At 41.8% G+C, this 21,924-nt stretch overlaps 1 protein-coding gene across 2 annotated transcripts in view; it reads right to left on the reverse strand.

The window, feature by feature from the left end:
• Nucleotides 1–17,547, reverse strand: part of rbm20 (RNA binding motif protein 20) — a 214,273-nt gene extending 196,726 nt beyond the window's left edge. For both annotated transcript variants that reach the window (XM_080205310.1, XM_080205309.1), the window contains exon 1: nt 17,390–17,547. In XM_080205310.1, the coding sequence (XP_080061436.1) occupies nt 17,390–17,523 (134 nt within the window). In that variant the 5' untranslated portion in view covers nt 17,524–17,547. The remainder of the gene's footprint in view (nt 1–17,389) is intronic.
• Between the last annotated feature and the right edge of the window lie 4,377 nt (nt 17,548–21,924).

Below are 21,924 nucleotides of genomic sequence, written 5' to 3' on the forward strand. Positions count from 1 at the left end.
CCCGAAAAGGACTACAGATCACAAACCCACTCAAGTCAGCCTATAACAGACTATGCTGAGAGACTTTGCCGTTGCACCTCTCTCACATTCCTCAACCATCTTTTAATCCAGCTCTCCAGCAGATGCTGCAACTTGGAAACCAAGATAGAGTCCAGATTCTCAACTTGTGCTCAGGACACAGATCAGCTGCAAGACACTACCAAGCAGATGAGACAACAGAACTACATGCACACCAAGAACAGGGAAAGAAGAGCCACTCGCCTGAGGAAGGAGGAAGAAAGATACTAATAGCAAGGATTGCCTGAGAATGAGGGAGACCAGAGTCTCTGTGATTGAGAGAAACAGGAGCTCTTTGCTTTATTAATTGGATGAGGGCATCGCTGAGAATTGCCATATCGTTTCAGAGTTAACCACATCATTCCGGATATGGAGACACATGTAAGTGTCCAGACAGGAAAGGGTGGCAGATTATCCTGGTCTCTGGATTACTGGTCCAGTGAAAATGCCACTATGCCACCACCTCTCCTCTGAGAGATAGAATCGTACAGTGCAGGAAGAGGCCATTTGGCCCATTGAGTCTGCATCAACCACAATCCCACCCAGGCCCTATCCTCATATCCCTACATATTTACCCACTAATCCCTCTAACTAATGCATCCCAGGATACTAAGAGGCAATTTAGAATGGCCAATCAACCTAGCCTGCACGTGTTTGGATTGTGGGAGGAAACCGGAGCACTTGGAGGAAACCCATACAGACACAGGGAGAATGTGCAAACTCTGCACAGATAGTGACCCAAGCTGGGATTTGAACCCATGTCCCTAGGAGCTGTGAAGCAGCAGTGCTAACCACTGTGCTACATGCCACCCATCCCTCATTATCTTCAAATAAAATTTAAAACAAAATCTCACCTCCTATCTTTGAAAATTTAGTGATAAATTCTTAATTAGATAATTTAAAGGATCTTTTTTGTTTTAATTATCTTTATGTTAATCCCTAATCCATTATAAGTTCTTAACAAAACCAGAGAAAGGATATTAATGAACCAGGTGGGTTTTGACAACAATTGCTTAAGTCCAGATTTTTACTGAATTCATGGCAGGATTCAAACTGGGATCACCAAAGCATTATCCTGGTCTCTGGTTGCTAGCCCAGTGAAAATACCACTACACCACCACCTTCTCTCTGAATCCCTCTTTATCTTAAAATGAAATTTAAAACAAAAATTTGTTTAAAGCTACTACTTTGACAACAATTTATAGTGGATTAAGGATTAACATCACGATAAGGGTGGCACAGTTGCACAGTGGTTAGCACTGCTGCCTCACAGCGCCAGGGACCCGGGTTCAATTCTAGCCTTGGGTTACTGTCTGTGTGGTGTTTGCACATTCCCCCTGTGTCTGCATGGGTTTCCTCCCACATTCTGAGAGATGTGTGAGTTAGGTGGATTGACATTGGTAAGTTGCCCCTTAGTGTTGGGGGATTAACTAGGGTAAATGTAAGGGGTTATGAGGATAGGGCCTGGGTGGGATTGTAGTCAGTGTAGACTCGATGGGCTGAATGGCCCCCTTCTGCACTGTAAGATTCTACGACAATTAAAACAAAAAAGACCCTTTAACTTAAGTCAGAGCAAATTGCTGCAGATGCTGGAATCTGAAACCAGAAGAGAAAATGCTGGAAAATCTCAGCAGGTCTGGCAGCATCAGTAAGGAGAGAAAAGAGCTGACGTTTCGAGTTCAGATGATCTTTGTCAAAGCTCTTGACTTTCCAGCATTTTCTCTTTTGGCTTCCCTTAAACTAAATTATTTAGCTAAGAAGTTATCACTATATTTTCAGACACAGAAATCGAAACTGTAAGGTCCCTTTAAATATCTGGAAGTTGTAGATTACCATTTAAAATTGATAATTGGTATTTGAAGCCTGAAGAAACTATTATTGGGCATTACTGACCTACCAAACTTAGAAGTATTAAAATATCCAGCCTGCCTGGTCAGCGCTTTCAAAACCCAGCTGTCCCAGGGTGTTTCACATAATCCCGCAGAAATTCATTTCAAAAAAAGTACAATCTTGGTTTGTCTTTACTTATAGCAGCTGAGGTATACAGTCGTCCAAAACTGTCATTTCATCTGCTCACATGTGTTAATGGTCTCATTTATACAATTTTTAGGAACCAGGAACAACAGCCCAGTATTTCCTTCCAACGAGCACACAGTAAAACCAGCACAGCATCCGTGGCGGTTCTATGGTCAAGGGTGGAACGCAGTCCTCTTGTCAAACATAGGCAACGACTGACCGATTGAGAGAGACATTTTCTTTGCGAAATTCAAATTAAGCCTCAAAGTATTAAATTGCGTGACAGCACATTGTGACAGAAGATTGACCTGATCTCTGATACGCCTAATCCTTGGTTAATATGATCTAATTCAGTCTTTCTGAAGTAGTTCCCCCGACTACAACCATTTCAAAGTCATCAGTCAGATATAACTCCATGAATCCAAGGGCATTTCAGCAGAATCCTTGTCGTTATTCAGAAATGAAAACATTTAATTTCTTCCCTTTATCACAAAATAAAAACTGCTTATCAGGCAACTGACCCTCACTGTGGAATATTAGTGTGAGCAAACTGACTGCCTTGCTCGACTACACAGGGACATGGCATCAGGAATAGGCCATTCAGCCCCTTGAACCTGTTCCATCATTGAATGAGCTGAGCAGCTTTTGGCAGGAAAAAGTTCCAGATTTCCGCTACCCTTTGTGTGAACAAGTGATCCCTGATATCACCCCTTAATGGCCTAGCTCTGATTGTAAGTTTATGCCTCCTGTAAGTTTATCCCTTTAAGGGCAACACAGCAGAGTAAGGGTCACCTGGCCTGGGTGACCAATTGGGACTCAGACTGAAGAATCACCCCAGGGAGAGGAGTTCTCTTAGGCAGAGTCATCCCAGAACTTGCTGCTGTTCTTGTAGATCTTTGTGAATAAATCCTTTGTTATGCACTAATGAGGTCTCTGAAAGTGCATCATTGCAGTTCTGGGCAGACGCACCAAAGCAAATAAGAATGGATGCTGCACAAAATAGGTCATTATGCACAAAGAGCCTTAAACAGATTTTTAAAGGCAAAAGAACACTCAAATCTTTTCTAAAAAGATTTATTTAAAAAAAAAACTGCTGACATATTTATGTGAATTGGTTTAACACAGAAAAGATCTTTGTGAGATGTGAAAAAAAGTCCTTATCAACTCATTAGAATCATAGAATCCCTACAGTACAGAAGGAGGCCATTCAGCCCCTTGAGTTTGTACTGACCACAATCCCACCTAGGCCCTATTCCCGTAACCCCACACATTTACCCTGCTAATCCCCCTGACACTAAGGGGCAATTTAGCACAGCCAATCAAGCATAGCTTTGGAATGTGGGAGGAAGCCAGAGCACCCAGAGGAAATCCACGCAGACACAGGGAGAACATGCAAACTCCACACAAAGGGTGACCAAGGCCGGAATTGAACTGAGCTCTCTAGCTCTATGAAGTAGCAGTGCTAACCACTGTATCACCAGCTGGGGTTTTCCAGCCTCATTGTGACAGGACCTGTTGCGGGGAATTCGGTGGCCTAACTAAAAACCCATTGAAATTTTGGCAGAACTGGACAACCCTGGCAGCAGGCGTGGCTGGAAAATCTCACCCATTGTCTCAATGGGAAGTGAAGAAAAGAACCGTCTTTTAAGGAATTATTTTTCACCAAAAAAAAAATTCCCTATTTGACCAAGTACAAAGAGCAAAAGCCCAGATCATTCTCTGATAATGATCAGGATTATATATTTAGTAGAGTTTAAACATGGGATGCCATTCCAAAACAAAAATCACTGCCCTGACTTTCTACTGACAAGTGAAGCTCATGTCAGCAGCCACTGGATAAAATGATTTATTTTCAGTTTTCAGCTGTCAGCCTCTCACATTCTCCAGCCAAAAACAGGTAGGCATTTATTGAAAATTTCCTCCAAATGACTCCTTCTAGGGGACAATTGCAGTAGGCAACAATCACTCCTCTATCAGATGGTTGTAGGTCTATGTCTCACTGTCAGAAACATGAGTATATAATCCTGGCTGGCTGCGCATGGTGGCACAGTGGTTAGCACTGCTGCCTCACAGCACCAGGGATCTGGATTTGAATCCTGGCTTGGATCACTGTGTGAAGTCTGCATGTTCTCTCCCTGTGTCTGCATGGGTTTCCTCCCACTGTCTGAACGACACGCTGGTTAGGTGCATTGGTCATGCTAAATTCTCCCTCAGTGTACCCGAATAGGTGCTGGAGTGTGGTGACTGGGGATTTTCACAGCAACTTCACTGCAGTGGTAATGTAAGCCTACCTGTAACAAATAAACAAACTTCACTTTTTACTGAGGAACTGCTGAACTGTCAGAGAAGTCAGGAGAGAGGGTAAGCGTTCAAGGGAGATGTGCAGAGGAGGATCTTCACGCAAGTTTTTCATGTACCCTCTGCCTTCAGGGTGAGCCACTAAACCAAGACCTGGCCTGTTCTTTCACGTGAGTCTAACCAGGAGGTCTTGTGGTGTAGTGGATAGAATTCCCCATCTCTAAACCAGAAGCCTCAGGTTCATGTCCCTCTCCTAGAATTTGATGGCCATACGGTGTGTTTGCAGCATAGCCAAGCAGGTCGATTGTCAAGGTGAGTATTTCTATGGCAGGGGGTTAGAGTGGAAGAGTTTTGTGGTTAACCAGAACCATGTGGTAGCTACCGCACAACAACCTGCCCATGTTGACGGTCTCCACAAGCTCTTGGATGGTTTTTGTGGCAACTGTTTTGGAGGGACTGCTAAAGTGGGAGGTGAAGATAAAAATACCCTTGTCCCTATTTTGAAACATGGGGGTATCCCTAATATTTTGGCTAATATCTATCCCCCACCGAAACTGGTCATTCCTTAATTGATGTTTATGGGAGCTGACTGTGTGCAAATTGGCTGCTACATTTCCCTCCATTAAAGAACAAAGAACAGCTCAGGAACAGACCCTTCAGCCCTCCACGCCTGTGCCGATCATCATGATCTAACTGAACGAAGAAAAAACCTTTTGCCCTTACTCCGTCCATATCCCTTGATTCCTTCCCTATTCATGTACCCATTCAGATGCCGGCTAAATGTTGCTAATGTGCCTGTTTCCACCAGTCACTCTGGCAACACATTCCAGGCACCCACCACTGTCTGCGTGAAAAACATCCCCTGTACATTTCCCTTAACTTCCCCCCTCTCACTGTGAACCTGTACCCATTTACAACAGTGACTTCAAAAGTACTTTGGTGGCTGGACGCTTTGGGACGTCTTAAGGTTAGAAGGTGCTACATAAATGCAAGTTACGTTTCTTTAATTGAAACCACCTAGGTTTCTAATATAGCAAGTCAATAATAACTCATTCAACTTATTATAGTCCATTTACCAACCAGCCATTTTCATAGCCTACCAGTAGAATCTCCATCTATTCACATTTATTGGGTCCAGAGCCATGTAATAACTGTACAGTCTGTAACCATTAAGCATTTATTCAAATGTTGAATCAAAACTATGGCACCAATTTGAAATATTTATTGACAAACACCAAAGACTCCATGAGGACCAATTACACACAAAAAAAAAGAAGTTCTACAATAAAACTGCTCATCGCAAACAAGTCAAACAATCTGACTTTGATCAGGTATCAGGCTATTTAGTTGAAGCACTAAAAAGAAGGAGGCACGGTGGCACAGTGGACAGCACCTCTGCCTCACAGTGCCAGGGACCCAGGTTCGATTCCTGGTTCGGGTCATCGTCTGTGTGGAATTTGCACATTCTTCCCATGTCTGTGTGGATTTCCTCCGGGTGCTCCAGTTTCCTCCCACAGTCCGAAAGACATGCTGGTTAGGTGCGCTGGCCACGCTAAATTCTCCCTCAGTGTTACCCGAACAGGCACTGGAGTGTGGCGACTAGGGGATTTTCACAGTAGCTTCATTGCAGTGTGACCGTCAGCCTACTTGTGACGAACAGAATAACTTTAAAGAGAGAGGTGGAAGAGGAAAATGGCAGCACTGAAATCATGTTTGTTCAGTCAGCCAAGTGTCTGGCACACCCGAAAGCATATCATGGGGTCCAAGCCAAGTCTATAAAGGAAACCATTCCCTTTACTTTATAAGGAGTGCGTACCATCCTTCCATAGTGAAATCAAGAAGCAACCCATCAAAGAGAAGAGTGGGGGTTGGTGGAGTTGTTGTTGTGTGTGGGGGAGGAGGGTAGGGAAAGTGGGGAAGATTAACCCAATGCTGAGCCGCAGGCGCCGGGTTCCCGTTGCAACGTGTCTCCTGAGCAGTTAACCAGGCGCCATCCCTAGGATCCTGCAAGAAATACTGACTCCATAAAGCGTGCAATTTTAAACAACATCGCTAAAGTATCTGTAGAAGAGCCTGCCCACCATGCAGTCTAAAGAAAATTGCCTCTCAGATTATTTTCACTTTATCCAGAAATAATTAATTTGCAGAGCAGCGAGACGTATGTACATGTGGTTCGTATTTGTTAGGAAATTGCAAGTAAAAAAAAGTATAAGCCCAAACTAATCAGTAAGATGAGGAAGGATCAAGGAGTACAGGGTTCTTGTGATTCACTGGGAAAGTGGGATAGCCTGTTTAACTTTAACAATTTAATGACAGGCGTAACCACAAATATATTTTGTCAGGATAGTTTCAATCTCGTTTCTGTCTCCGGTGCAGGGAAAGCATGGTTCGCTGCTCATAACCAAAAATAGTGTCTCGCTTCACATGTGTGTGCTCACCATTAGACAAAAAAGGTCACAACATGTGACCTTCATAGCGAGGGGGATTGAATATAAAAGTAGGGAGGTCTTGCTGCAGCTGTATAGGGCATTGGTGAGGCCGCAGCTGGAGTACTGTGTGCAGTTTTGGGCGCCGCACCTGCGCAAGGATATTTTGGCCTTGGAGGGAGTGCAGAGGAGGTTTACTAGGCTGATACCGGAGTTGAGGGGGTTGAGCTACGAGGAGAGGCTGAATAAACTAGGCTTGTACTCGTTAGAGTTTAGAAGAATGAGGGGAGATCTCATTGAGACGTATAAGATGATGAATGGGATGGATAGGATAGAGGTGGAAAGACTCTTCCCGCTCAAAAAAGACAGTAGGACTAGGGGGCACAGCCTCAAGATAAAGGGGGGGCGGTTCAGAACGGAGTTGAGGAGGAACTTCTTCACTCAAAGGGTGGTGAATCTCTGGAATTCTCTGCCCGTTGAAGTGGTGGAGGCTGCCTCGCTAAATATTTTTAAGAAGCGGGTTGATGGGTTTTTGATAAGAGAGGGGATTAAGGGTTATGGGGAGAGGGCGGGAAAGTGGAACTGAGCCACGACAGATCAGCCATGATCTTATTGAATGGCGGGGCAGGCTCGAAGGGCCAGATGGCCTACTCCTGCTCCTATTTCTTATGTTCTTATGTTCTTATGTTCTTATGTACGTACACAGTGCGCATGCACAGAGAATAATGCACACGCATTGGTGAATATCTATCCGTTCGGCTAAATGAGCGCGCATGCACAGAAACGTAGACGTGTACTCATGAGTACCTATATTCCGATAGGCAATTGGATTTGATCAGAAAACGCTCAGAGTCCCCAACAAGTTCCGATTCTCCACCATCACAGCTGCATGCCAGAAAAATGACTAGACTTGTAAATTTTTGCAAGTCATCACAGGTCACAATAAATTAACTGCAAAAAGCCATAGTTAATCGGTGAAAAGGAACACACTCATTTGAATTTCCTTGCAATTGATAGCAGCGGTCTGTTCTGAGGATTATTTTTCACTAACTCTCCCCATATCACTGGGTATATTCTATCAGATTCCCGACAATAATCCGTCACCGTTTTTTTGAGTGAAATAGTCCATTTTATTACAGTTCGTAAAATGCAATTAATAGTCTTTGCAAACCTGGGTTTACTTAATGTGAGAATCTCTGTTCCGCTTATTATCCAAATTAAAATTCCATTCTATGAAGAAAAGGTTTGTGAAAGTAATTTCTGAAAATAAAAACACTGTTTCTGCTCTCCTACAGAAAGTCCTTTTATGAAGGGCTTCTGTTTTACTCTCAATGGAACTTGCATGTTTAAAAATGTTTAATTTTAATTAATTACAATCATCAGACCCAATGTAAAGCTGGAACAATTTTATTTCGGATAAAGGAGACTTTCAAATAACGCACTCATTGGAAGGTAACTCATTACAATGAGCATGTTAATTTACTAATGCAAATTTGATGGGATTTTTAAGAAGTGTACTTTACAGTTTTCCGTAAGGCTGTAATTTCCACAGAGGAATTTTGTTTGCCAGACGGAATAATGGACACATTTGGACTGATATGATTTTGAAAATTCACAGTGGATTAGTTTCGGGCACCACTGTAATAACTATCCTGCCAGACAGTCCAACGAAAGGTTTATTCCTAAAGTGAATACGGACCACTTGGATATGTCACACAAGACCCTTGATGATTATTGCAAGGATGAACATAGGAATGGGCGAGTTTTCCATGTTTGGGTATTTGTGCTGGGTGGCTTTAGAGGTGAAGAAGGACAGAAAGGCGGTGAAAGACAAAATATTGCTGACTAACAACTTTTCCAGTAGCAATAAACCTGTCTCTGAAGACGTGCTGCGTATTGAATACAAAGTCTCAAGTCAACAGATCTGCAAACCCTGCACTTACTTCATTGAGTTACAACAAGTTAAAAACCCACAGGCTCTATAGTAAATGCACTGCTTGCTCAAGCATGGAGATAGACACATATAAGCATGCACATATATAATATATGTTATATTGTATATATGCACGCGTTCTTGTAAATTTGAAAACACATTTTATAGATATTATGCACACGCTCATGTCTAAAGTCAAGGCAGCAAACTTCACGTCACCAGAAAGACATATTTCCTCAGCTTGTATAAAATCACCACTATTGCACCTATGTGCCTTCTTAATAACTCTGACAAATTTACAGCACAGAAACAGGCCCTTTGGCCCAACTTGTCCATGCCACCACTTTTTTTTAAAAAACCCCTAAGCTAATCCATGCTGCAAATCTGAGTTAAACTCCAACTCAAGATTCACTGACTTCAGAACAACATTTTGTACCATTTTCAAAAGTGATAATATTTTCAATGGAGAAAACGACAAAACAAAATTTGGATTTTCAGTGTGTTTAGCACTCACAGAGTTAAAAGCCAAAATGATCAAGGACACATTATGCCAAGCATTTGGTTGCCTATAGGTTTCAAACTTTTTTTTCAGTGTGGGAGGGAATAGAATTTATTGAACATGTTCCTTAATTTATAAGGTGGTGTGTCTGAGGCACTCAGAATCACAAACACACATCCATGCACACATTATTACCTACACAGTCAAGCACAATGCCATAGTCACACAAACAAACATCTATTCACACAAATTCAACCTCACACACACACATAGACCAGATCTTCACAAATAGTCACAAACACCTGTTCAATCACACAAATATCAACAAAGGTTGCCATTTTGCTCATTTTTTGCTCCAATGTTTCTTCATCAGAGACACCAACTCAAAACTGAATTTAATAGACAACAATGTGAACATATTGCTTGCTCAAGCATGGAAGTAGACATACACATATACATACACAAACATGATATCGTATATATGCACAGTGGTATTGTATAGACATGTTTGTGCAAATTTATATACACATTTCATAGATATTATGCACACGCTTGTATCTACCTTACTGTTTTAAGCCAAAAGATTTACATGAGTCTGTTTCTCCATAGCAATCTTCTTGAAGTGAGCCATAAATAAAGAGCTAGAACTGACAGCTAGTTATTTATGTTATAGTCAAAGTTTTTTTATTACTTTTCTCTTTTTAAGCTCTCCCTTTTTTTCAGATCTGGAGTGCAATATCAATCTTGCTAAGACAGATTACATCATAATTTGCTGTGCAGTCTCCATGTGAGATTGAAAATTAATATCCGTTGCATGTCGATCAAAAATTATAGCAATATCTCAAGAGGGATTGTAACAATTTGAATGCAGTGTAGACTTCCCAGAATAACATGCAGAAGAAATTCAGTTTCCAAAAAATCCATAAACTTGTAACATAGGAAGTATTTTAGGAAGTAAAGATACCATGCTAAAATACAAAATTTAACTTTGAAAACATAACTTACTGTCTGTTTTTCCCTCTTTTTTTAATCACTTTGCTAGATCAAATAAAGTGAATGAGAGACAACATGAAGTAAGTTGGTGAAACGCATTATAATCACTCTCTTTTTCAGCTAAAATCTATATACTATACATGCATATACATACATACGTACACACACACATACATATAAATAAATATGTAATATATGTATGAACTGTTGGAGTATGTGCTAGGCATGCAGTTTATCAATATGCTTACCACACAAGTTTCTCGATAAATCCGCAGCTGTGACACCCTGACTTAGAGCTGTAGGCCGTCCACGGCCCACTGCCGCTGCCAACGAGGACAGAGAATTTGGCACTCAGCCAAATCACCATCACTGCAGCGGGACCAGAGAATCCCGCCGGTGAGAACAGCTGGAAAATTCCAGCCATAGAGTCGTAGGGTTTTACAGCTCAGAGTTTGCACTAGCCACCGAGCACATATCCTCATCCCGTTTCCCAGCACAGGCCTGTAGCCTTTAATAATAATAAATAATGGAACGAGTTATTAGTGAACGGCAACAATACTTGTAATTATACAACCACTATTACTGATAGGCAAATACCAGAATCAGTAACAGTCTGAGCAGTTTTATTGATAAAACTGCAGTTTGAAGGTGCAACTTCAAAACCTAATGGAAAGTGGGATGAAAGTAGCCCTAATCCAGTATGTTGCATAATATTATGTGAAAGAGGAAGCATAAAGATGTTTTTTCTCTATATTTAGCAATTGGCAATTAATTTTAAGTTTATTTATTAGCGTCACAAGTAGGCTTACATTAACACTGCAATGAAATTACTGTGAACATCCCCTAGTCACCACAGCGCCTGTTTGGGTACACTGAGGGAGAATTTAGCATGGCCAATGCACCTAACCAGCATGTCTTTCGGACTGTAGGAGGAAACCGGAGCACCCAGCGGTAACCCACGCTGACAAGGAGAGAACGTGCAGACTATGCACAGACAGTAACCCAAGCCGGGAATTGAACCCGTGTCCCTGACGCTGAGAGGCAGCAGTGCTAAGCGCTAGAGCAGAATGTACGAGCTCAGATGGACAGTAAATCATTGACCAGCTTGTTAGGAAAGCCCTCATTGCTTGCAATTCCATCACTTAACAACTGACAGCTGCAATTAGTAATAATTCAGTATTTACTCTAAAAACTTACCTTGAATGCAAATTCTTCACAAGCTAAGTTTAACTGTGCTGGCTACCACACTGAACGTCTCAAACTACATCAACACTAACCTTCCATTGATATAATTCTGAGTGGGACACAGTAATGCAGCCCAGCATTTTAAAGAATTGTTTATCCCATTCGAGTCACTGGTCATACCTTGAGCTATCTATTCTCATAAAAACATTATTCAAAATGTGACAACTAAAGGATGATCTAAATAGTCAGAAGTAAATAATATGATGTGATACAAGGTAAAATTCCTTTTATAAAATCAACTGACACTCCAAAAAAATTGAGTGCGAGCTTCCTCATTCTGTTTCACTATCCTTAATACAACAACACAACCTTCTGAAATGGAAACACATTCAAATACCAACTCCTCCAACTTTAAATAATGATCCATGGGCAATATTAGTTGATTGAATGAGAATTATCACCAGATTCATGAATTTTCAATTCAGCAACAGAAATATTAAAAGACAATATTAAAGTTTAAAGTTTATTTATTAGTGTCTCAAGTAGGCTTACATTAACACTGCAATAATGTTACTCCGACGCCTGTTCAGGTACACTGAGGGAGAATTTAGCATGGCCAATGCATTGACCCAGCACGTCTTTCAGACTAATTATTGATATTAATCACACTGAAGGATCTTTCGGCCAAATCAAATCTACAAAGCAGCAATGGCCATATCTGCTGAAGGTATTTGATAATAAGACCATAAGATCATAAGACATAGGAGCAGAATTAGGCCACTCGGCCCACTGAGTCCATTCCGCCATTCGATCATGGCTGATATTTTTCTCATCCTCATTCGCCTGCCTTTCCCCCATAATCCCCGATCCCCTTATTAATCAAGAACTTATCTATCTCTATCTTAAAGACACTCAATGGCCTGGTCTCCATAATCTTCTGCAGCAAAGAGTTCCACAGATTCACCACTCTGTGGCTGAAGAAATTTCTCCTCCTCTCTGTTCTAAAGGATCGTCCCATTAATCCAAGGTTGTGCCCTCTGGTTCTAGTTTTTCTTACTAGTGGAAACATCTGCTTCACATCCACTCTATCCAGGCTACACAGTATCCTGTAGGTTTCAATAACATGCCCCTCATTCTTCTAAACTCCAACAAGTACAGACCCAGAGTCCTCAACCATTCCTCAGACGACAAGCTCTTCATTCCATGGATCATTTTTGTGAACCTCCTCTGGACCCTTTCCAAACCTAGCACATTCTTCCTTAGAAGTGGGGCCTAAAATTGCTCACAATATTCCAAATGAGGTCTGACCAGAGCCTTATACAACCTCAGAAGTGCATCCCTGCGCTTGTATTCTAGCCCTCTCAACATGAATGCTAACATTATATTTGCCTTCCTAGCTGCCAATTAAACCTGCACATTAACCTTAAAAGAACCTTGAACACAGACTCCCAAGACCCTTTGTATTTCGGATTTCCTAAGCAGTTCCCCATTTAGAAAATAGACTATGCCTCCATTCCTCCTTCCAAAGTGCATAGCCTCACACTTTTTCCACATTGTATTCCGTCTGCCACTTCTTTGCCCACTCTCCTAACCTGTCCAAATCCTTCTGCAGCCCCCCTCCTTCCCCCATACTACCTGTCCCTCTGATGCTTCTTGTTGGAGTTACTGTACACTATAGAACAGACTGTATCATCAGCAGAATTGCTATATTTTTCAATAGCTTGCTTGAATTAGCTTCTAATACATTAAAGATTTTAGAAGAGTTTGATGATTTCTTCAGGTTCAGGCACCTTTAAAGACTTTTTGCACATACACCAATAACAAGAGATTGTGGAATGGCTTTGGGCTTGCCACAGGATAAATGGTATATACCAGTTAGACATCTCAGAGGAAGGAGATGGAATTCACCAACAAAAACAAACAATTCTTTACAGAAATAATAGCACTTATATCAGACCCTGTGACTCTTAGAAGCATCTCAAAGTGACAAATTACCCTAAAATTTCAAATAATTGGCATTTCTAGATTAATAATAACTACATTTCAATGTGGTACAAACTTTGCAAATGTAACAAAACTATCCATCGAAATTGAAATGAACTTTGCTTCATTTAAAGACAGTACATGCATGGCGCACAGGTTATAACTTCGATTTGACGGTTTACCTTTTTAAAAATGATTCTCCCATTTCAGAAGAGGTGGCTCTGCCTGTAAGTCACAGCACATTGAAGCGGGAGGGTATCGCACATTCTCACGGTAATTCACCGCACTGATTCTTCATTCACATGCCGCTATCCGGATTTCAATCCAAAGTGAGACTATTTACCTGGCGTTCCAATGACACGTCCGCTTTCTGAATCAGCTCATTTAGCAAGCACAGAGAAAGCATCGAGTATTGTCTCGTCGTGATATGGGGCTGTTGTCGCTGGACTGCGACTCTCTCAAATAAGAGTCACGTAATGACAGCCACATGCCATAGCTGATTTGTATTAACTGGAAAATATTTGCTCAGTTCGTCCGCCCAGTTTGTAAATGCTTTCTGCATTCCTTCTTGGCCATACGCATGCCTGTATTAGAGACTTTATGTACAGGAGTGTAAGCACATACGGAAGGACAGCTCTGCGTTTAACTTAAACAATTTGTTTCTTTTAGTAATGAAAGTAGCATTTCTTAGCATAGTTCCATTATGCTGTACATTTCAAACAGGTCCACAAATCTTATGACTAGCAATGAAATTGGTAAATCTTTCTCTTTCAAGGAACTGTTGTGTGAAATGAACTAGCAATATCTTTTAAGATATATTTTGGAGCTAAGTATCGGCATATCAGATAGAATCCAACTTTGCCTCATATTTGCATGAATTTAAGTTTGCAGCAACACTTTGTATTTCTACACAACCCCTCAAAGCGATTTACAGAACAAGAGAACACATGACATGAAAAAGCAGAAATGAAGAGACAGGCTTTGGACAAAAATTATCAAGGACTCTGTTAAAGGAGTCGTTCTTTTGAAATAATTTGAAAAATATGTGTTTTATAATGCTAACACCACACACCCGGTGCAACTCAGCTTTGAAACTAATTAAAACTCCCAATGCTAACTAAACACTCCTCCCCAACTACCTAAAACACAGCAGAACACACGCACCCACTATCCTCTCTCCTAGGGGTCCCGACAAACACCCTTTCCCCCGCTTTTTTTCCCCCTTTTTCTCCTGACCCACCATATTTCTCACATGTACACCGAACTCCCCCCACGTACCTGACAAACAAGAGAATCTCCCTGTTCTTCCCTCCGACACAAATACCGGCCACCACCCCGCACAAGAAAAGACTGCCATGAATATTTAAAAAAAGGAAAAAGCTCCAGGGGACAAGAAGACAACAAGCCACAATACAAGGACGAGGCATCACGAGGGGCGACAAAGGTTGGACGTGAGCTGAACGAAAGGTGGTACAGCAAGAAGAACAGGGGACATGTCCTCTCTCTGTCCGACCCCAAATACCCAAGCTATAATTACAAGTCTTCCATTTTTTTGGAAAGACATTCCATTCCGTCAGTAAGAACTGTCAGTTTTATGTGGCACTAAGTTCCCATTAGTGGCCCATAATGATTTATAGTTTCTACAAATACATTGAACTATACTTTAATTCACAACAAACATAAACACATCAAGAGCTGAAACAAATATCTGCACATTATGTGAAATAAACCTTTGCATTAACTACACGTCTGACTAGGACATGATGAGAAAACACAAGTATTGCTCACAACTCAAACCCAGAAAAACAAAATTCAAATTTGATTTTTATCCCAAAATTTGTATATTTCTGCCCATGTTGATTAGTTTAAAATTTTAAGGCTTATTATTAAGTGTAAATTATCATGAATAATACAGTATTGTATTATTCAAGTCTTTCCTTTCTCAAAAAAAATGCAACTGTATATATTCCATCTTAATCATTGTTTGCCAAAAGCACAGTCCGACTTCAATGAATCTTCTCAATTTCACAGTGAAATTTATTTAGACAAATTGCATAGATTTGCATTAAAAACATTTTTGGCTTATTTTAATAAAACACTGACCTGCACTTGTATTTTGTTCTAGATTAAACCCTGGGGAAGGTTACTGGTTTTAAATGAATAAGTCAAATTGCATTGTCTGGAATTTATGCTGATGTCTTGACTTTATGCAAGTCATGTCCATTTTCCTATTTTGTTTAAAGACCACAAACCAATGGCCTTGAAAGGGGAATATGTTTTAGAGTTTAAAGAGCAAGAAGACTTCTGTCTTCAGTAGGAGTGTAGGTAAAGCTTTTACACTGACCAGCCATCGTGAATCTCACTTTCCCCTGAACTTATTATACACCTACTTCCCTTCTCAGATTGTGTGCTTTCCTTTACTTCAACCTTGTTCACAAATCTCTACCAAGACCTCCATGTTTAGCTGAGTGAAAGGAGGTGACTGTCTAGGTAACTGGTTCTGCAATTTTCCTTTCCTCAGTGCATGGGAACACCTGCGCTGTGTTCAGTGCCTGTTCAGGGTCAGAAGCTAACAGTCCAGATCATTCCAAGAACAACCTACTGTCCATGGGAAAGGGCATTAAAGCTCCAACATGCTGCTCCGTTAATGCTATCCAGAAGACCTTGTAACATTCCTCATTTCCTGAATTCACTTATTTCAAAGCCCACCAGTCAAAATGTAGCCTTTACCCTTGGAGTCAGCAGCAACACATGGATAACGCAAATAAACAACTTGTAAGATTATTGTTTCACTTTTCAGAGGTTGATTAAATCTCTGCCAGGAACTGAGTAATTAAAAAAACCTTCATTTTTTACGCAATGTCCGGCACTGCTCAGCAGTCAAAACTTTAACTTTAAAAGTGTGTTTCCTGTTGTGATGTAAGATGGAGGTTTTCCTTCTGTTTGTTGCCAAATTTGCTTTTCAAAAAATGGTCATTCTCTGCTTTTACTTACAGCGTCATCTTTGCCAAAGGAAATGTATTTGTCTTGCCCGTGGGTGAGTGCTTCTTTGAAAAGCTGCAATGGATGTTAAGGATTCAAAGAGGTCGGGTGGTACTGTGCGCGTTATTGCTGAAAGAACATTTCACCCACTTCCCCGCAGTGCATACGTATTTTACAATCTGTAACCTGTCCAGTTTAATGGGCCAGGAATTATCCTTTGTTTTTCCTCAAAATATGTGAGAACTTCTGTCTTATAAATCTTATCACGGTCACTGAAACAAGAACGTACCAAAATGCATACAGCATACAGGAAAGACGGTACTTTTTAAAAATTGAACCAATACAAGGGATTATACTAACTGGGGAAAAGTTAGACAGATTATTTATATTTCTAGGATTTGCTTTCTCTTTGCTTGTATGTAGGTGAACTTTGTTGAATAGTTCTCAATAATCGAGCTGTTCCTTGGTAAACAATGTTATAATCTCAGTGTTAATGAGTTGTAGTGTTCCGGCATTCGCCGTGTATTCTTAACAAAACCACTGCGCATCAACAAACTGGTGCAATGCTCTACCTCTCTCTGTTCTTGTGCAGAACATCGTAAAAATGACTCCGACAGAAGATTTCGTTGGGTTCTTGTTTAAATATATATCGCTTAAAATCGCAGCTGCACAAATTGGTTCAACTTGTAAAAATTGACAGCCTTTAGGCCCTCCAGATGGGCTGCGCATGACACTGACCTCACCTCGCTGGGCTTTCTAACCTTGCTGACTGAAATCTTTAGAGGTGATTTCTGTTCTGTTTGTGGAGGAACCACAACATATTTCTTACCCCCTCAGCCCTCGTAGCCCACTGCGCACTATTTGTGACACCAGGTGCCATCAAACATTGCCCAACAGGCACAAACAGCCCCTTCATTCTCAGCTTTAACCAAAACAAAAAAACTAAGCTTTATATTTTTCCTTGCGCTTCGTTACGTTGTGCAAATACATCCGTGTAAATAGTCCTGTTCAGGTTACCTTGTAACAGTCTGCGAACTGGCTGCCTCCCCTCCTGATCTCAAAGGGCTAGAGACTGATGTGTGGGTAGCCATGTCGCCAGCTCTTTTATCGGCAAGCTTGTTAGCGCTGCAGTCACCGCTCTGCTTCTTCATGTCTGAGATCGGCTGCTACTTATCCCCCTTTTCTTTGAAATGACAAGTGTCCAGTTCTCCCCCCACCGCTTGATCAACAGCACCGACCGACTGTCCGGCCGAACCCCCTTGTGCCTGTCACTTTAAGGAAGGCTCTGTACGGTCTCGAGCGAGATCAAAGGCCGCGTAACCAAGCCTGGCTCCCTGTTCTCCAACGTCCCTACCAGGCTCCTCCGGCAACTCTAGTCACTCATCTGTCCGAGCGTCTCCAGACAAATAGGTGGGAGACAGATGGCTCACAGGAGACTGTGCTGGAAACCAGCTGAAGAGAGTTTGAATCCAGCGGGGTCACTCAGATCCTGCGGGAAGGCCAAGCCGTCGCTCTGTAAGTGCAGCTGATAGAGTCCAGACCGAGGACATATACATACAGACTACAGTTGATGCGTCTGGAATGCTATTAGTCACTGAGTAGGTACAGGATCAGCCTGCGAGCAGCTGCTATTCTGATACCTCATGCAGCAGCTGGATCTGATTCCAATGTTGCCGGCGTCGAACTCTCCTGACCATTACAGTCACAGCGGCCCACAAATTCCCCGCACGGTTTGCCACACTGGAATTCTGCATCGTAAATCATATAATAAAAAAGGAGGAAAATCATTGATTAAAAATAAGCCAGGCTTCGCTAAACTTCACTTCAAAGGCACACAACTAAATAAGGGAGAGCGGTTAATAATGCGAACAGCAAATGTGTGAATGGCAGGTAATGTTTACTAAGTCTCAATGCCATACATTGATCAATTGCTTTCCATATGTGTAACTGAATCTCTCATCTCTTATTAAGACCAATGATAAAGTGGTTAAAATCTCTGCCCCCTCTGTATCTGAGTAAATGTTATTGCGTTGCAGACACTGCTTCCCAGCCAGTTTCTGTTTGATTATTGTGCGTTACACTGTCAGCTCCACATTGCTACTTCCTCAAATTCGGCACATGCATCAACACATCCAAAAACATTCATTGGCATCCAAAAGACAATAAAAGATTTTTAATTTTTGGCCAGGAAAATCTTTTAAGATTTTAAAATGCGGGCTGTAAGCTGGGCTTCACTGGGCAGATATGGTACAGTAAGAAGCCTCATAACACCAGGTTAAAGTCCAACCAATTTATTTGATAGTAAACCCAAAAGCTTTTGGGGCAAATCCCAAAAGCTTGTGGGTTTACTATCAAATAAATGGGTTGGACTTTAACCTGGCATTGTGAGACTTCTTACTGGGTTTACCCCAGTCCAACGCCGGCATCTCTACATCAGGTATAGTACAGCCAGGGTAACGCTAACCCTGAATATCCCCCCACAAGACATAATGCACTGTCAATTCAGAGCCACGAGAAAACAACATCTTCTTGGGCCATTGTGATGACTTTAATCAGGCAATTGAGGTTGGTCTGCTTGGGTATGAACTCCATCTAATTGATGACCCACCTATAGGTCCAGGCAGCGAGTGATCGAAGGGGTCATCCAACCTGATTGACTGTCCCTCTAACGCGGCTATATTTGTGGTCGGGTGTCCATGGAGAGGGAGTATGGGGTGTCCGCGGGCACAGCTGATGCCTTCCATGCCCGTTGGGTATCGCAGGGACTGGCGTGTATTATTGACCCCTTTCATCACATTTTAATTTTAAGTTTTAAGTTTCCTTTCTTCTTTGTTTTTTGTTTGGGGCGGTTCCCCTCCTTTTAGGAAGCCTCCCCTTTTTGAGCTATCCCTCAGTTAAATTAATTCTGTTCATTTGGTTCAACACGAAAAGATGTGATGGCCCAATCAGGGCCCCCCATGTCCTGTATTTAAACAGGAGAGTCAGTCCCTCTGCACTCCTGATGCAGATAGCACACTGTGAGCACTCTGTATGTACGGTGGGATCTTATAAGTAAAGGAACTTTGGTGACAGGACTTTCACCTCCATGGTCTTATTACAGTCATAAAATCAACGTCGTTCATTTCTCTGATAAGCACAAAGGTCACAAGGAATAGAATTTGAAATGCAGTGTGTGGGAGTCATTGATTCCAGAGAATATTTTCTTTTTCTTTGCCCTACTTCTCCATGTGGTCAGTAAACCTGCCTGAGCTGCCGAATCTTTCTGATGGAGCAGAGCATGCGAGCTCTCGCTGCACAGTCCCAGTGATGGGGCTGCATTGGAGGGATCATTTACAGTGGCTGCCCACTTTTATCTTGAGGAAAAGGGGGCAGCCGACAGTGGGGAAAATTGGTGAGGGCTCCCGAGGAAATAATGCAAATAATAATTTCCTGCAAATGGATGAGTAACAGCCAGGTGTGCAGATGGGGTAAGCTGCATAAATCTGCAAACCAGAACTTTTCATCATTTTAGGACTCCGATTCCAGTTTTGATGTGCAGATCATACAGCTCTCACTGTGTGTGTTTACTGGGCACTGGATCCCACTGTGCAGGTTTACTGGGCACTGGATTCCACTGTGCACGTTCATCGGGCACTGGATCCCACCATGTTTGTTTACTGGGCACTGGATCTCACTGTGCAGGTTCACAGAAACCTCTGAAGGGAGAGAAAGAAAAATAACAGATTTGTATCTGTGCAATTTCATTGTGCAATAGCAGTGTCAGATTGCCTGAAGACTGCACGAGACTCTGCAACTCTCTCCCTAACAGCACCGTGGGTGTACCTACACCATATGGGCTGCAGCGATTCAAGAAGGCAGCTCACCACCACCTCCTCAAGGGCAATTAGAGATGGGCAATAGATGTTGGCCCAGCCAGTGCCACCCACATCCCATGAATGAATCAGAAACAAGGCACCTCTCCAAGGAATTAATGACTGACCCCTAAGTGGATGTTTCAATTTTGCAAAAACAAGTCTCAGTGCAAGTTTATGTTTGAAATTTGATCCTCACAATCTGTGTGCTTTTAAACAGGTCAGCACCAATAGGTAATGCTCAGAGAATACCTCAATTCTCTCTCCCTGACATCCTCCAGCCCCATCACCTGTCATTTCAGGGATGGATTCACTACTAATCTGCCATTGTTTTTGATAATAAATAATACTCTTTCCATTATGTCTGGCCATGAAAAGAGGATGATATCAGTGCATATGTATATTAACCAGTAGATGCTTCCCTAACAACATCCACCCCGCTCGGTTGCCTTCCCATCACTTGTCCTGATGAGTGCTTACTCCTCAGTATAACCTGAGTGTCGGTATCACCAGAGGCTGTTGACTGTTCACATTCTACAAAAGATTGATGGGACTGAGATGCTCCTCCTGTTAGGGACCAGATCAGAAACTCCGATATATAACATAAAGTTAGCATAGAACCCCCCCAACTTTATTTGATTTTGGCATTAGGGTGAGCATAAGGTGTTTCCCTTCAGGTATGATTCTATTGACCCACTAGGGAGCTTTTATTAAAATGAACTTTATTTACGAACACAGTTAAAATCTAACAAAAAGAATAAGTATAATTTTTACCAATTAAAATACCTAAACATGATAAAGTATAATTCTTAACAGCCATCTATCTCTGTAGTTCCAATTTAAGCAATATCCCCACAGACATACATTCTTCTTCAGAATCAGTTAGCATAAAACACATAACGTGGGCGCTGGATTTCCAACCTTTTAACCCTTCTGGACAGATACAGAAAGTCACCTGTCTCCTGACTCCCATACACAGTTTCCAGAGAGAGATCTACTTTCAAGCAGCAGAACTTCAGAGACAAAGAGCTACTTCTTTCTATAGCTCCCAAGTAGTAACTGAGCTTGTTTTCCCTCCGTGAGTCTAGCCCCATCCAGTCACATGACTTTCCCTGTTAATCAACCTAATCATAGAACATTACAGCGCAGAACAGGCCCTTCGGCCCACAATGTTGCGCCGACCAGTTAAAAAAGCCCTAATTTGAAAAATCCCAGGGGAAAACACTAAAATAACAGAACAGCATTAGCCCAGATTAAAACAAACATTTTAGCAATTAAGATCAATTATGCTGCTGCAGTAACAACATATAGGTTGCCGGTTACAGCCAGGCAATGTGTATGTTGTTAGGGAAGAGTATATTCATCAATATAGGACCCATCTCCTCTCAAAGGAGGCAGTGACATCCATCTGTGAAAAGGTTGGACTGAGATCACATCCAGCTATGTTAATAGGCCTGTGACTCGCACCCTCAATTTTTATGCTTCAGGATCCTTCCAGGTGGCGTAAGGGATCTCTGCATTACGTCACTATCCACAGCACACAGCTTCTCACTGCACACTCTTTAGAAGGATGATAACGTTCACACATTTTACAATAGATAGTCAGGAAGAGCTTGCAAGCAGATTTGCAGCTGCTACAGGTTCCCCAAAGATTCAGAGTGCCATCGATTGTACCCATGTGGTGATCAAAACATCTACTGG

Source organism: Carcharhinus amblyrhynchos, chromosome 17, assembly GCF_965287045.1.
Source record: "Carcharhinus amblyrhynchos chromosome 17, sCarAmb.v2.hapA, whole genome shotgun sequence".
NCBI classification, from domain to species: domain Eukaryota; kingdom Metazoa; phylum Chordata; class Chondrichthyes; order Carcharhiniformes; family Carcharhinidae; genus Carcharhinus; species Carcharhinus amblyrhynchos.